The sequence below is a fragment of the Jaculus jaculus genome, chromosome 6 (assembly GCF_020740685.1).
Source record: "Jaculus jaculus isolate mJacJac1 chromosome 6, mJacJac1.mat.Y.cur, whole genome shotgun sequence".
Taxonomy (NCBI): Eukaryota; Metazoa; Chordata; class Mammalia; order Rodentia; family Dipodidae; genus Jaculus; species Jaculus jaculus.
Window position 1 is genome coordinate 15,512,613 of NC_059107.1, and position 16,058 is coordinate 15,528,670.

General features: G+C 45.3%; 1 protein-coding gene across 1 annotated transcript in view; it reads right to left on the minus strand.

Annotated features, from left to right (window-relative positions):
* Positions 1-9,348: 9,348 nt before the first annotated feature.
* Rnf145 (ring finger protein 145) overlaps positions 9,349-16,058 on the minus strand; it is a 54,993-nt gene continuing 48,283 nt past the window's right edge. Inside the window, exons 9-11 of the mRNA XM_045152491.1 lie at positions 14,865-15,012; positions 13,542-13,898; positions 9,349-11,037 (exon numbers count right to left, since the gene is read on the minus strand). Of these exons, the coding sequence (XP_045008426.1) occupies positions 10,594-11,037; positions 13,542-13,898; positions 14,865-15,012 (949 nt within the window). The 3' untranslated portion in view covers positions 9,349-10,593. The remainder of the gene's footprint in view (positions 11,038-13,541; positions 13,899-14,864; positions 15,013-16,058) is intronic.

Sequence of the window (16,058 nt, forward strand, 5' to 3'; positions counted from 1 at the left end):
CATTGGACAAGCCAATAATCGGCTCTCTCGTGAGACAGGACTACAGGGCTGGGGAAGATGGCTTCTTTGCAAAGCCTGATGGCCTAGGTTTGATCCCCAATACCCGTGTAAAGCTAGATGCACAAAGTGCTGCATGTATATGGAGTTCATTTGCAGCAGCAAGAGACCCTAGCAGCACACCCATTCTGTGGGGGGTGTGTGTGTGTGTGTGACTTCTCTCTCATACTCACAAATAAATAAAAATATTTTAAAGAAGAAAGGAAGGGACTTCCGGTTAAGATGGAGGCGTAGGTACCACGCCAAAGCAGCCTAGGGGGGAAAAAGACCAAAAAAACTCAGCAAAATACACACTTTTACTAAAAAGTGAGGTGTATAGGAAATTAAAGCGGCAGCGGAGAAGTAGAAGAGTTATAGAGCATCCAGAGCCCGCACAGGCGGGAAAAGCGGCTCCGGCAGCTCGGCCAACCGCCGCAGACGCGGCGCAGCAGAAAGCCGCCAGACTCGGCTCGAGCCGCAGGAAAAGCCAGGTGCGGGATTTTCCCCCCACACCGCGCTCTCCGCAACTCGGGAAACGTGAGGGGAGAGCGGCAGTGAGCAACGGAGGGAAGAGCAGACGGCGAGGTAGAAGAACACGTGGAGCAGCGAGACAACCAGAGCAGCCACGGCTCCCTCCCCTCCCCCACCGCCTGAACCCAGCTCTAGCGAACAGAGCAGCGGCCCAGGACCGGCCACGCCAACTTGGGCTGACAACAGGACCCAAGCAGGAGCAGAGTTCGGGAGCAACATCAGCGGCTCCAGCACCAGTACCAGCGGCCCCAGCAGCAGCAGACCCAGGAGCGGCAGCAGCGGCAGATCCCGCAGCAGCGGCTTCGGGGGGAGCAGCGGCGGTGGACACGGCAGCGGCAGCTTCAGCAGCAGTGGTGGCTTCAGCAGTGGGAGCTACAGCAGCAGCAGAGGCAGCAGCAGCGGCTCAGTTTGCCCCGTAGGAAGAGCAAGTGCCCAGCTCCAGAAATCAGAACAGCAGCCCGACGACCCAGGCAGCAACTTGACTGAGACCACAATCACCCAAGGTAACTGGGATTGCACCAGGGAAGGGTCTCACTTGGTCACAAGCTGACTTGGATCCCTCAACAGACCAGAAATCTAAACCTCTTTGTTGATAGAGGATCTGGTCGTTATAATAACTACTCTTGCATACATACTCGGGGCTGCTTTTGATTGAATGTGTACAGTGTTTAGTTAAATTTTAGAATCTACCTGTATTTTATTCCACTCAGCCTGCTTGAATACTTCTATAGCAGGGAAACTCAACCCCTAAGAACATCTTTGTAGATACTCTGAGAGTCTTAAGAGCCACACCTAATACCTTAAGGTCCTACCCTGAAAATATATTACATCAAATCAATTGATACAGCTAAGAATACACAACTAGCTAGAAAATCCAAGCATTAACTTAATCCAAGATGCAAAAATATATACATTATAACACAAGAAACACTAAAAAGCAAGACGATATAAATCCACCTAAAAGTATTAATGCATCAGAAATGTCCTCCAGTGAGAAAGAGTTAGAGGAAATGCCTGAGAAAGAGTTCAAAAGAATAATTATAAATATGTTCAAAGAGTTCAAAGAACACATGAAAACAATCAAAGAGGAAATCAAAGGAATCAAAGAAGAGGCAGGACACCAATTTAATGAAATAAAGAAGGCAATACAAGACATAAATAGGGAAATAGAAATAATAAAGAAAAACCAGTCAGAATTACTAGCAATGAAGAACACAGTTAATGAAATAAAAAACTCTGTAGAAAATCTCACCAGTAGGATGGATGAGGGAGAGGACAGAATATCTAAGCTAGAAGACCAGGTGGCAGACCTAATGCAGTCCAACAAAGAGAAAGACAAACTTATAGAAAAGTATGAGTGGGAATTTCAAGATATCCGGGACACTATGAAAAGATCCAATATAAGAATTCAGGGCATAGTAGAAGGAGAAGAACTCCACTCCAGAGGCATAGTAGGGCATCTTCAACAAAATCATAGAGGAAAATTTCCCCCAAATTGGGAAAGAGGTGCCAATACAGATACAGGAAGCCTTTAGAACCCCAGCCAGACAAAACCCAGAAAGAACCTCTCCTCGCCATATTATAATCAAACTTCCAAACACACACACCAAAGAAAAAATATTGAAAGCAGTTAGAGAGAAAAATCAAGTTACCTACAAAAGCAAGCCCATCAGGATTACAGCAGATTATTCAACACAAACTTTTAAAGCCAGAAGGGCTTGGAGTGATATATTCCAAGTTCTGAAAGATAACAACTGTCAACCAAGGTTACTTTATCCTGCAAAGTTATCCATTCAAATAGATGGAGAAATAAAGACATTCCATGACAAAAGCAGGTTAAAGGAGTATTTGAAGACAAAACCAGCTCTACAGAAAATACTTGATAGAATCCTCCACGCTGAACAAAAGGAAAAGCACACATATAAGGAACCTAGAAAAAACAAGCTATACTCAAATACCAGTTAACAGAAGAGAGCACAGGTAGAACCAGAAACACACACACACAAAAAAAAATGGCAAACATAAATACACACCTTTCAATAATATCTCTTAATATCAACAGTCTCAATGCCCCAACGAAAAGACATAGATTTGCAGACTGGGTTAAAAAGCAGGATCCTACAATTTGTTGTCTCCAAGAAACTCACCTTTCTACAAAGGATAGACATTATCTTAGGGTGAAAGGTTGGAAGACGGTGTTTCAAGCAAATGGGCCTAGAAAACAAGCAGGGGTTGCTATCCTAATATCAGACAGGGTAGACTTTAGTCCGACGTTAGTCAAGAAAGATAAGGAAGGTCACTTTATATTGATTAAGGGCACACTCCAACAGGAGGACATTGCAATCCTAAACATATATGCACCTAACATGGGGGCTCCCAAATTCGTCAAACAAACACTATTAGAACTAAGGTCACAGATAACACCAAACACAGTGGTGGTGGGTGACTTTAACACCCCACTCTCATCAATTGACAGGTCATCCAGGGAAAGAATAAACAGAGAGGCATCTGGACTAAATGAGGTCATAGAAGGAATGGACCTAACAGATATATACAGGACATTTCATCCAAAGGCTGCAGAATATACATTCTTTTCAGCAGCACATGGAACATTCTCTAAAATAGACCATATATTAGGACACAAAGCAAATCTTAACAAATTCAAGAAAGAAAGGAAGGAAAGAAGGAAGGAAGGAAGGAAGGGAGGGAGAGAGGGAGGGAGGGAGGGAGGGAGGGAGGGAGGGAGGGAGGGAGGGAGGGAGGAAGAAAAAAGCCCAGTGTAGTGGTGCATGCCTTTAATACCAGCACTTGGGAGGCAGAGGTAGGAGGATCACCGAGAGCTCGAGGCCACCTTGCGACTACATAGTGAATTCCAGGTCAGCCTGAATTAGTGAGACCCTACCTCGAAAAACAAAACAAAAAGAGAGAGAAGGAAAGGAAAAAAAGTGGGTCAGAGAGATGGCTCAGCAGTCATGGTGCTTGCCTGCGAAGCCTAAAGACCTGAGTTCAATTCCCTAGGACCCAGTAAAGCAAGATGCACAGGGTAGCACATGTATCTGGAATTCGTTTGCAGTGGCTAGAGGCCGTGGCACGGCCACTCGATATCTATCTATCTATCTATCTATCTATCTATCTATCTATCTATCTATCCATCCATCCATCCATCCATCTACCTACCTACCTACCTACCTCTCTCTCTCTATCTCTATCTACCTCTTTTTCTCAAATAAAATAAAATTTTAAAAGAAAAGAAACAAGACAATGGCTCTGTACCTCTAAAGGCTTGTTTACTTCCCAAACTTCATGGTTTTTCAGTTCTATTATAGCTGGGATGTGTGGAGGGCAGGGACTGACAATGTTTTACTTTCATATATAGTGTCAGATCTCTCTTGGTGATGAAACAACCACATTGGCTGGTAGACTGAGCCAGACCTCACTTGTAAACCTGTGTTACATGTCGGCCAAGGTGTCTGCTTCCTGAACCCTGTGTACTGTAATGTTCGTCAGAACCCTTAACCACAGATGTTCCTCAGAGACGCGCATGCTCGGAGCATTTCTTCTCTAAGACTCCTCTTCCATTAAAGTGCTGGGGCTATTCACAGAGCTCCTGCCCAGCAACAGGCAGGAGGAAGCAGGAGGATTCAACTCCTGTAAGCGTAATGTTTGGAAGAGCAAACACAACAGGAATTTCACTCTGGATCAGAGCTCTCCATTTCTATGGGATTAAAATGAAGTTCCATCCACGGGGCCTGGAGAGATTGCTCAGCGGTTAAAGGTGCTTGCTTGTAAAGCCTGATGGTTTAGGTTCGATTCCCTAGTACTCACTTAAAGCCAGACACACAAAGGGACACATGTGTCTTCGCAGCAGCAAGAGGACCTGGTGTGCCCATATATTCACTCATTCATTCTCTCTCTCCCCTCCACCCTTCCTTCCATTTCTCCGACCCTCCCTCCCTCTCTCTCAAATAAATTTTAAAAAAATTAAAAAGAAAAACAGATAGAAATCATCATCATGAATGTAGAAGAAATTCTGAGCCAATTCTAGTTGAAATTGACTTTCCAAATGAGAACTTGCTGAGCTGACGTCATCTCTGAGTGGCACGTGTTCTGCTGGTTCCCTTGGACAGCCTTGTACTGCTCCCCTGAGGTTTAGGGAATAGTACTGAAAAGGCAAGAGGAGCCAGAGGAGAGGTGGGAACCTTGGGCTGGGCTGTCTGCTCCTCTCTTTGTGGCGCCTGGCCTGTCTTTGTTTTCCTGGGCCTCGGGTTCATAAGAAAGAAGAAATAGAATAGAGGTAGCACTCTATTCAAGACTTTGCCCATCTGTACTTTTAAATCTTTCTTACTGACTTAGTAATGGCCTGCACATCTATTTTTATGCACCATGCCAAGTGTTAGCTTAGAGCTGTTACACTACTGTGTACCCACAGCCTGGCACAGGCTGGTGCCATGAAGCTCTATTGAGCGAACAAGTGAACTTACCTGTGGCTCCTCATGTAACACCCGACATAGCTTAAGAATGGTAGGGAATCCTTTCTAGAAGAACTGAAGTTCCAAGGAAAGAGGCACACCTGTGCTGGCGAGTCTTCAAAGCTGAGTAATTCAAAGTTGATGACTGTGGAGAGCTGGAACATGACAGACCAGAGCCACGGTGATCTTGGTAGTATTAATATCCATTTTTTGCCATCTCTGTATCTGACCGAATGCCCTTTGGGCTATCAGATAAAACCTTTAGACTGTATTCTTCTTAGCAGTGCCTCGCTTTCCCCAGCCCAAAAGCTAAGAATGCCATCCATAGGTTCTAAAAGCTACAGCACACATTTTCCCGCCTTGCTGGATAACCTGCCCACCTGATGTCTGCACCAGTGTGTGGGGGAAATTGCTTTGATATATGACCTCCTTTTGTTCTATGACTATAAAAGTTCACGTGACCAGGCCTGAGGAGATGGCTCAGTTGTAAAAGGCGCTTACTTGCATAAGCCCGCTGGCCCAGGTTCCATCCCCCAGTAGTGCCCACGCCAAGCCAGACACGCAAAGTGCACCAAAGGCAGCTGGAGTTTGTCTGCAGAAGCAAGAGGCCCTACTGTGACTATTTCTCTTTCTCGCTCTCTTTCTCCCTGTTTCTCTCCTCATAAATAAATTCTGTGGTTAAGGTGCTCGCCTATAAAACCGAACAACCCAGGTTCAATTACCCAGTACCCACAGAAAGCCAGATGCACAAGGTGGCACACGCATCTGGAGTTCATTTGCAGAGGCTGAAGCTCTGGTATTCTCTCCCCTCCCCCACCTTGCAGATAAATAAATATTAAAATATAATGTTTTTAAAGTTCATGTAACCAGTTCCACCTTGGACCATGTTGTTTCACAGCCTGAATCTGCCAGTGTTATTGGCATTTGGCTTGGAATAAACTCATTCCCTTTGGCACAGTAACATCAGTGTGAGAAGAAGGAAAATGAGGAGTGTAGATGCACGGCCATAAGCAAGACTTTCTGCCTTTACAAAAACCTCACCTGACTCCGAGTTTTCCCAGCGTTCTACCAAATGAGAATCCGCTGCAAGAAAAGTCACACCATCTGGGTGGTCCAAAGAATTAGGAGTTCTAGAAACTGCTTCTAGTATTTATGAGCACTTTCTAACCAACTATTATCCTAGAAATGTAAACATGTTCTCACATGCTCATAGGTAAATGGGCATTTACTGTGGAACGGGCAACCCTAATTTAACTCAATGGCTGTTAAAAAAAAAATCATGCAGGCTGAGGACACGGTTCAGCCGTTAAAGCATTAAAGGCATTTGCTTGAAAAGCCTGCAGCCAGGGTTCAACTCCCGTTACTCCATAATGCCAAATGCAAAGTAGTGCATGAACCTGCAGTTCATTTGCAAAGGGCAAGAGAACCTGGTGTGCCCATACAATACACACACACACACACACACACACACACACACACGGTGTGTGGGGGAGAGAAAGGGAAAGAAACTCCTGCACCTGCTTGTAGTTCCAGTGAGTGGAAGATGTGTCGCGGCGTGAGAGGAGCCTGACACCCCCCCTCCCCCCCCTCCCCCCCCCCCCCCCCGGGCCTATTGAAGCCCTGAGGCACAAGAACTGGAAGGTTCAAGAACGGCTATTCTGCCGGACATGGTGGCGCACGCCTTTAATCCCAGCACTCGGGAGGCAGAGGTAGGAGGACCAGGATCGCTGTGAGTTCGAGGCCAACCTGAGACTACATAGTGAATCCCAGGTCAGCCTGAGCCAGGTTAAGACCCTACCTCGAAAAAACAAAAAACAAACAAACAAAAAAAAAAAAGAATGGCCATTCCACCAGCATCCGAGTGTCTGCCAACGGCCACATGCAGTGTGTATAAAACCGTTGCTTTAACCTTCCCCGTCACGCTGAGGGTCTGTGTCAGTTCATATGCAGGTCTCTTCACTGAAGCAAAAGGCTGCAGCTCTCGCTCCACGTTCAACAGGCCACCGAGACCCTCATCAGGCCTGGTACAGAGCCGGCATCCAAAAGCTGTTGAGACGAACTGTGTTACAGTGAAGAACCAATGCCAGAGAAGTCCCTGCTTGCATCAAACATCTACATATTTTTCCATAGAGATTACCACTGAATACATGCTGTGGACATGCGCAAGTTGTAATGCATGCTGTGTGGCAGGCTTGTTACTTAATTTCACCACTTCCTCACTTCTCTACAGTAGCCAAGCAGACACCTCCAACTCTAGCATTTACGTTAAGTGCATCTGTGTATTTCAGGCCACTGGGATGCACATTTTATATTGGCAATTACTGAGGGCAAAACCATTATATTGTAACAGAATGTATAAATAGTTTGATGTCTATATTCTATAAGTTATTATAACAGTAAGGCTGTACCTGAAAAAATCTCACCAATAATTTGATCAATACTCAATTCAGAGGATCCAACTAGGGATTATTATTTTTTTGTTTTGTTTTTACTACTCTCATGGTGTCTTTTTGCAAATCATGACTTTCCACTTGGCTGGAAGTTTTGGGTTTGTTTGTTTATACTTCCCTCCTGGCCTATCGCTTCATTGTTTTTCCTAAATCCACTAATAACACTTTTGATAACTGTGTATAGCTTGTGAGGGCCATTGTACCTCAGAAGTAGCAAGATGATACCTAACTACACTAAATGATCCATGTAGTCACATGTATCTCACCTTTTAAAACTTGTTCAAAGTTAAATCTAATGGGAAGTATGATAGCACGTGATTGAGCTGAGCTTAAACTATTCATGAACAGGGCAGGAAAAATGGCTTCACAGTTGAGGCACTTGCCTGTGAAGCCTAAGGACCCAGGTTTGATTCTCCAGTACCCACATAAGCCAAATGCACAAGGTGGTAAATGCCTCTGCATTTCAATTACAGTGGCTGAAGGCCCTGATGTGCCCATTCTATCTGCCATTTTCTCTCTCTCTCTCCCAAATCAATATTTTTTAAAACTCAAATACCTGGGTGTGATGGGACATGCTTTTTAATCCCAGCACTTGGGAGGCAGAGATAGGATTGCTCTGAGTTGCAGGCCAGCCTGGGACTAGAGTGAATTCCAGGTCATCCTGGGCTAGAGTGAGACCCTACATCAGGAAAAGAAAAAAAAATAAAAATAAAAATAAATAGTTCAGCCTTGCTAAGATGTGTTGGCATGTTTTTATTGTATTCCGAGAACAATTAAAATTGTTCAGAGCTATTTCATATTACCTTCCAAATTACTATTTTCCTCCCAGATCCTTTGGGAGAAACCATTGTAAAAAGAGTAACAATATGTTGTTTTAAAATTCCAGTTAATTTCCTTGGGAAAGGACAACAGAGGGATTACACACACCCAGTGTGTGTGTGTGTGTGTGTGTGTGTGTGTACGCGTGTGTGCACGCGTGCTCTTCATTGATGAGACACTTTAGTTAATAGATATAAACAAAATCTCACAGTGATAACGGATGACCATTCAGCATGCCAAAAATGGTTTCAACTTTACCTCCAGTATTACTCTGAACAAATCCTTCACATACTGAAAAGCAAGCTCCACATCCGTCCTGCCAGGTCATTGCCAGCAGCTTCATTACCACTAGAGGGCGCCATCTGCTTTGTTTTGCCTATCATGAAATGGATGGTGAGATAATTTCCAGCTTTCCTGGGGCAGGGGAATTAACTTCATCTAGTCACCTTTCTAAATGTAACTGTGCTCGGGGACAGGCCTGCTGGGTAGAAACTTCTATCTAGGAAGTTTTGAATGTGTTTCTAGGCAATGCCAAGGGCTGATTCGGAGGTCTGAAGGGCTGACTTTGCTACCACCGGTACTTCTGGATTTACCATCAGCAAGCCATCAGTGTCGAGGAACAGCCTAAACCAGGCACGGTGGCTCACACCTTTAATCCCAACCCTCTGAAAGCAGAGGCAGGGGAATCGCTGTGTGTTTGAAGACAGCCTGAGACTACAAAGTGAGTTCCTGGTCAGCCTGGGCTAGAGGAAGACCCTTCTTGGGGGAAAAAAAAAAAAAAACAAGCCAGGTGTGGTGGCGCTCACCTTTAGTCCCAGCACTCGGGAGGTATAGGTAGGAGGATTGTCGAGAGTTCGAGGCCACCCTGAGACTCCATAGTGAATTCCAGGTCAGCCTGAGCCAGAGTGAGACCCTACCTCAAAAAACCAAAACCAACCATCAATCAACAGAAAGATCAGCCTGCCTATATATCAGGGAAGTAAGAACAGAACCTCCTTTGAACAGAACTTTACTTTCCAGAAGTAAAAATCACAGAAACATGGTTATCTTCAAATTTAAATTTATTAAGACATTCAGCTATGTCTGTCAGTCTACATCCAAATTTGCTACTAAAAAGAAAATAAAGTCACATCCCACATTAGGAATACCAAGTCTGAAAAACACTTTTTGAGCCAAGCCTATTGTATAAATAAATGACTAGTTTCTTTTCATATCAAAATTCCCATAAAAAATTACATTCCCCCCTCCCCAGTTCTATCGGTAGCCATGATGAATGTAAAAATTTAAATATGACACATCCTTGTCAAAGAAAAGGTGCAAAATCTATGAACAGCTTTAAAAGTGGCATTTGCAGAGTGTGATCATACAGTTATGTACTCATTCCCAAAGTGCAAATATTGCCATAATTTAACACTGTTATTGATTCCGTTGCAAAAATTAAACATTACACAGGATTGAAAAGTACACCAGGGCCTTAATCAGCACACTAAAGCCCCTCCCACTTTGGCCTCCCTTGTTCGAGTGAACTCCAAAGTGTTCATCGGAGTTTTAGTTTACTTCACGCAGCCAACAAAGTATACGAAATTTTAACAAAAGGTCCATCAAGATCAAAATAAAGAAGACTCCATCACAGAGTTCAAGAGTCTGGGGTTTCATGAATGCGCTCGCAAGGCCCAGTGCCCGCCCTCCCCTTCCCTAAAGCACATGTGAGCAATGCGTGCTTCAGCCTTGGGACACAATCAACGCTTCTGTCTTTGATTTCACTGCAGTGCCGCACAAAACTTGGTCATTGCCTGACAGTTCCAATGATGAAGAGGGAGAGAGAGAGAGGGAGAGGGAGAGGGGATGGAGAGAGGGCTGGTCACTACTCAGACTTTGGAAACAATGATCCCATCTCGTAGAAAGGGAAATGCCAGTTCCACTTCTGCCCGCTTTGCCCACACCACCCTCGCGCTCTTCATCAGCCTCTTGCAAGCACTCCAGTCCAACTTAATTCACAGCTCACAAAAGGGGGGAGCCATTCCTGAAGCTGTCGAGGTGGAAGTTTCTTGGCGAACATCTACACGTCAGCGTAGAGCACAGAAATACATTTTGATTAACATACATTGCAAAAGTTCCCCTACAACGGAAAAGGGATGAAAGCAGGTGGTCTGCACTGAGTGCTTCCTGGATAGAACCTCGGAACGTCAGTTTCCTGCCTCATTCTCTCCCGCTCCTCCTCAGATCTGAGAGTGAACCCCGTCGAGCCTCCTCCACTGTACCAAAGCGCCGTGCCCGCATCTTGGCCTCTAGGCTGACTCAACGGACTGTGTGTCACTTTTCCCACTCTGAGGGTGCTCTCCTGGGTCAACAGTCCCCTCCTGGCTAGCTGATATTCTGGCGCTGTTCCCACTGCTGTCCCTAGAACTTTCCTGCATTGCAGTCCCTGGAGGATGCTCAGGGTCTGGGGGTTCAGGACCTTCCTGAAGGAGGATGTTTTGCTCAGCGCCAGCTTGGGGCTGTGGAGCGCGCTCTGTCCCTGATCCAGGAGACTGGGGCTCTAGAGCTGGCTCTGTCCCCGATCCAGGAGGCTGGGGCTGTGGGGCAGGCTCTGTCCCCGATCCAGGAGGCTGGGGGGAGTTCTTGAGGTGGCAGTGGCACAGGGGGCAGGTCTCCTGGACATACAGCCATTTCTTAAGACAGCCTGCATGGAAGAAATGACTGCAGGGTGTGATCACAGCCGACTTCATGTCCTGGAAGAGATGCCAAGAGGGGACCTTATGAGTGCCACCATCTGAAATTGTTGGCATTACCCCCAAAAGTTCCAGCCACAATGTTCTTTTGAATACATATTTTTTAAAATCTGTAACACACATCTTAGTATACAACTCAATTCATTTCATTAGTAAATCCGTTAATATCAGACTGCTATATACAAACACACACCAAAAAAAAAAAAAGAAATATTACCAAAAATAAAGGAAGAAGCTACTGTCTTAGCTGTGTTTGCCGAAGTATGGCGTGCGAAGGTCGCATAAAGCAGCAGCACACATACCCGAGCCGCCGGTGTAACAAGAGCAAGTAGAGCTCAGAAAACCTAATGAAATTACGGTTCGACACAGCTAAGCAGGTCATTTCATGGTGAGACCACTGCGAGGAGACCCAAAGGTCAGCCGCGAAACACCAGGGAATTGGCAAGGAAGTGGCACTCGGATTTGAGAGATAGTTTTCAAGACCTGGCCTGTACCAGCCAGAGCTTCTTAACTTGATCAGAATACTTATTATCAACCTATTCTCGGGTGACCCCAGGCCGGGCCTGCTGACTTAGGACATCTGTGAAACAGGACTCATAAGCCTAACTTAGAACAAGTCACTCATACTCATGGGGCTTTTAAGTGCAAGTGTTAACCATAGAGATGAAGAGTGACATGCTCTGCACCAGAATTCCTGGCATAAAACATATTTGGGGAGGGAAGCTCAGGGACATGAAATTAAAACTCCAAGAATACACATCTGGTGAATCAACCATTAATTTTGTTTTAAGTCCCCAAACAAGGAAGAGTGAATACCCCAGAATTTCCTTGCCAAGAACTGGTTAACTCCTAGAAGTAATCTTTTAAGCAGAAAGCCATCCAAGGAAAGCAGCCAGCTGGAAGCTAAGCAAATCTACTCTGGACTCCCACGAGGATCAGCAGGGAGTTCCAACGCCTCAGAAAAAGTGGTGTGACAAGAGGAAGGACAAAAGCAGGGCTCTGCAATCCCCACACAATTTCTGAAGTCCCGGGCCGGGGGCTGAGCTGAGCTCTGAAGACGGGGCCATAAGAGCACAGTGAACTCCGCTACCAGACGCCAGCTACAATGGCGTAAAGGAGGGTCTACACTGCTCCCAGTTACTTCAAACGGGAAAGCGACCTGGCAAAAACTGCTTTGCTGGTGTCCAAACCTATAATCTACTAACAGTTTTTAACAGTGGTCATTGTATTTTGAGAAAAATTCATATTCTAGATAGATTTAAATGCACAAAAATACACACCTATGAATACCCACTCCACCTATGAAAAGCAACCTTGGAGAAAGAGCGTCCTTGAATATACATGGATATGACCTATAGCTTGCTTCTTCTGGCCCACACTTATCAAGTGTTTTTAATGTGTGCATTGTGTGGGAGCACGTGGGGTGGGGGGAGCATGTGTATGTATGTGGGTGGGGAAGCCAGAGGAAAATCTCGGGAGGGGAGGCACTCTTCAGAAATGCTACTGACCATTTCCTGCGCCAGGGTTTCTCGTTGCCCTTCAACTTGCCAAGGAGACTTGAGTGGCTGGCTGGCTGTCTCTGCATCCCCAGCAGTAGAATTAAAGACATGAGACACCATGCCCCACATTTTTATGTGGGTCCTGGGTTTGAAACTCAGGTCCTCCTGCTTGCAAGGCAAACACTTCACTGACTGAGCCATCTATCTGGTTCCTACAGGAGCAAGTTTAAGTGGAAAGGGTTCTGTCACTGCCAGCAAGGTTGCACACATCTCAACAGCGCAGTCAGACTTAAGTGAAAGCTGGTACTCAGTCCTCCTCTTAATAATATGTGACTGGTGACCAACCTCTAGGCCTGTTTCCCTCTTAGTTGCCAAGGGGATCTAAGCATCACCTTTTGTTCGTAATGGAAAGCAGGTGACAGTGGCGGGAGCACGTGCCACAGACGGCGGGCAGACAGGCCACGCTGACCCCGGCCTTCCAGCAGCACCGCCCCAATCCTCCACAGAGGCTCACAAGGCTGGAAATCACAGAACACATCTGCTCTCCACCAGCACCAGGTACAAACACTTCTTTTCCACTCTGAAGATCTCGCAAGGTGGAGTCAGTATCTTGGCACACCACTTTTCAGAAGTTGCTGACTCCTGATTGAAAGTGTGTGTGTGTGTATATATATATATATATTTGATAGCATATACACATGTGTGTATATGTGTATTCAGGAGTAAATATAAAATACACCTGACCTGTTTTTCCTTTATTTATGGGTGAGCAATAATGTTGAAAACAAAAATAATTAGAATTCAAGGGACTAAATTAAAAACTTGATTTAGAAATAAAATGGATATATTTTATCGGGTTTTTAGTAATCTCTGAGCCCCATTTGTTTTAATCAACCCAGGAGTTAATTGTGCCTGGAAATTTCAGGTGACATTTGCTAACGGGGTTGTAGTCCCAAGGGGCACACCATATAACCCACCCAAACAGGCCCCTGCTGGGCAGGTTACCTGATAACAGATGGCACAGATGTCATTGTGTTTCTCGAGCTGCTCTTTTGTGGCGATGGGTAGCGACTTGATCTTATTCACAGCGTCCCTGCGGAGGAGAAAGCTCTTCCAGCCCAGCTGGGCCCGCAGCCACACATTGTAGTAGGAGTGGACAAAGATGATCATGGAGCCCATCACCGTCCACTCCCCGAAGACGGTCTCCGAGACGCCGTAGGCCACCACACAGAGCGCCACGAGGAACTCCAGCAGGCGGTAAGTGCCGTTCACGTAGTAGATGACGTCATCCATGTTCTCCACCGGCTCTTTTCTGAATTCCTCAACCATGAATAAGACATAAATAAAAAGTGTCCCTAGAACCTAAAAAAAAAAGTACACAGATTAAAAGAGAATATGGTCACTAACAAAATTTTTAAGTCAGATTTAAATAACATATTCCTGGTGCTTTTCAGATACTGTATTTAAATGTAGCAGGTACCCAGGAAAGACTGAGATGTGGTAAATGATACAACCTAGAGGACAGTGATGAGGGACATTAGTAGTTCTGGTTATTACATACAAAGCCACACCTTCAGGCATAAGGCACTAAAATGATTCAATGGGACTCCCCCAAATCCCACCATGTCTACCTTAATGTTCTTCATTCCCTATTCACTCCTGTTCACAACTCACAAAAACGCTTTTCTTCTACAAGGAGCAGTGATTAAATCTGTATTTCCAGCACTACGTGATCTTTTACTCCTCACTGGCCAGGGAGCAATGATTTACCTGTCATTTACATTGTACCTGTCAGTTCTTTTTTCTTGGTTTTTTGAGGTGAGGGTCTCACTCTAGCCCAGGCTGATCTGGAATTCACTATGGAGTCTCAGGGTGGCCTGGAACTCAGTGATCCTACCACCTCTGCCTCCCGAGTGCTGGTTTTAAAGAGTGAGCCACCACGCCCGGCTGTATCTGTCATTTTTAGGACAATATTGTTTATGTGTGTGGTGTTACATACAAGAGTTACATATAGATTTATTTTATGAAACTGTGAGTACTTTGAAAAAATCCACTCCAAACCAGCTGGAGGATATTTTAATAAGGCACAGTTTCCTATCAACTTGGAATGCTCATGACAAGCTTGTGTCAAATCACCTTGAAAGGAGCAACTGAAAGGCTCATTTACTTTGGTTATCGAGTATTTTAACAACCCACCTTCTAACTCCTGAGCTCAAATAAATGTAGTCTGCTCTAGTGAAGAATGGGAGGTGACAGCCTCCTACACAGGCCCCTCGCTGTAAAGAGGCTCGCTAATGACATGGCTTCTTCGGCTGACCACAGACCTACCTGGAGCGAGGTGAGGACACTGCTGGAGATGATGATGAGGAGCCAGAAGTCCATGTGGAAGAACTGGCAGATCATGTAGGCCATGTAGGCGGGGAACACCAGCAGAAACAAGCACAGGCTCACGGCCCGGAAGTGCTTCCACGGGCTCCTGGGGAGAAAGAAGCCCCCGTCACAGCCAGCTCCTTTCTTAGAACTGCAGAGCCATTCACACTTCAATCTTCAGTCACCTGTGGCTACTGACATTTTTCTCATGCTTTTCCAATACATTTGTCTATGACCACCTGGCGAACTCCTATAACCAAAGGCAATGGGAAGAACAGTCCGCTCACCCTTTTCCCTGCCACCGCCAACACAGCGGCCACCAACCCAGGCTAAAGCCATGAGTTCAAGAACAGAGCACCAACCCAAAGAACTGTATCTCTGTCCCCTGCGTGGTCGCTGCGCTGGCGTGGAGAAGGGAGCTGCTCAGCATCCCGGGAAAATGCAGAAGTAGACCTGCGGGTCCATGCAGCAGTGGAATTGTGGGCGTTTTTTTCTGTCTTTTGCAAACTTTCAACAGTATTCTAGTAGCTTTATTAACACATGAAAATTTAATTACTGCAATTAGTAAGAGATATTGCCAGAGACAATAAAATACTAGCTGTAAGTAGGCCAAAGCAACCTACTTTTCATATCTATGAAATGGCTACTGAACTGACCTCACCCTTGGACACCCTAAATGCTTTATGGGGAAACCTTAAACTTCAGAAACACATCTCAAATACCTATAAGACTATGATTGTTAAGATCAACTGTGACAGTCCAAGTGTGTGGATCTTACTGAAACTGATTCTTTTGGCCACCCTGACATCTGAGAAGACCTTAAGAACGTTTGGCAATGCGGACCTCGGGAATACAAAGACAGACCTAGGGAACCATGGTTAAAACGCTAATGTGGCATATTTACAAATCTGTGGTTGTGACCATCTTCCAAGAGACTGCTTGCTCCAAGCAGTGAATTCAGCTATAGATCTAGAAACAGTAGTCAGAACATGGATAGAATGCTGGGAAAACACAATGACACTGCAATTTGAGTAGGAAAAGACCCCCTTGTATCTATCCACATAAACTGTAAGTCAAAATAGTATCATTAGGTTTTTGTTGTCTGTTTGTGGTGCTGGATAATGAACCAAAGGACTCAAGCATTCAAGGTAA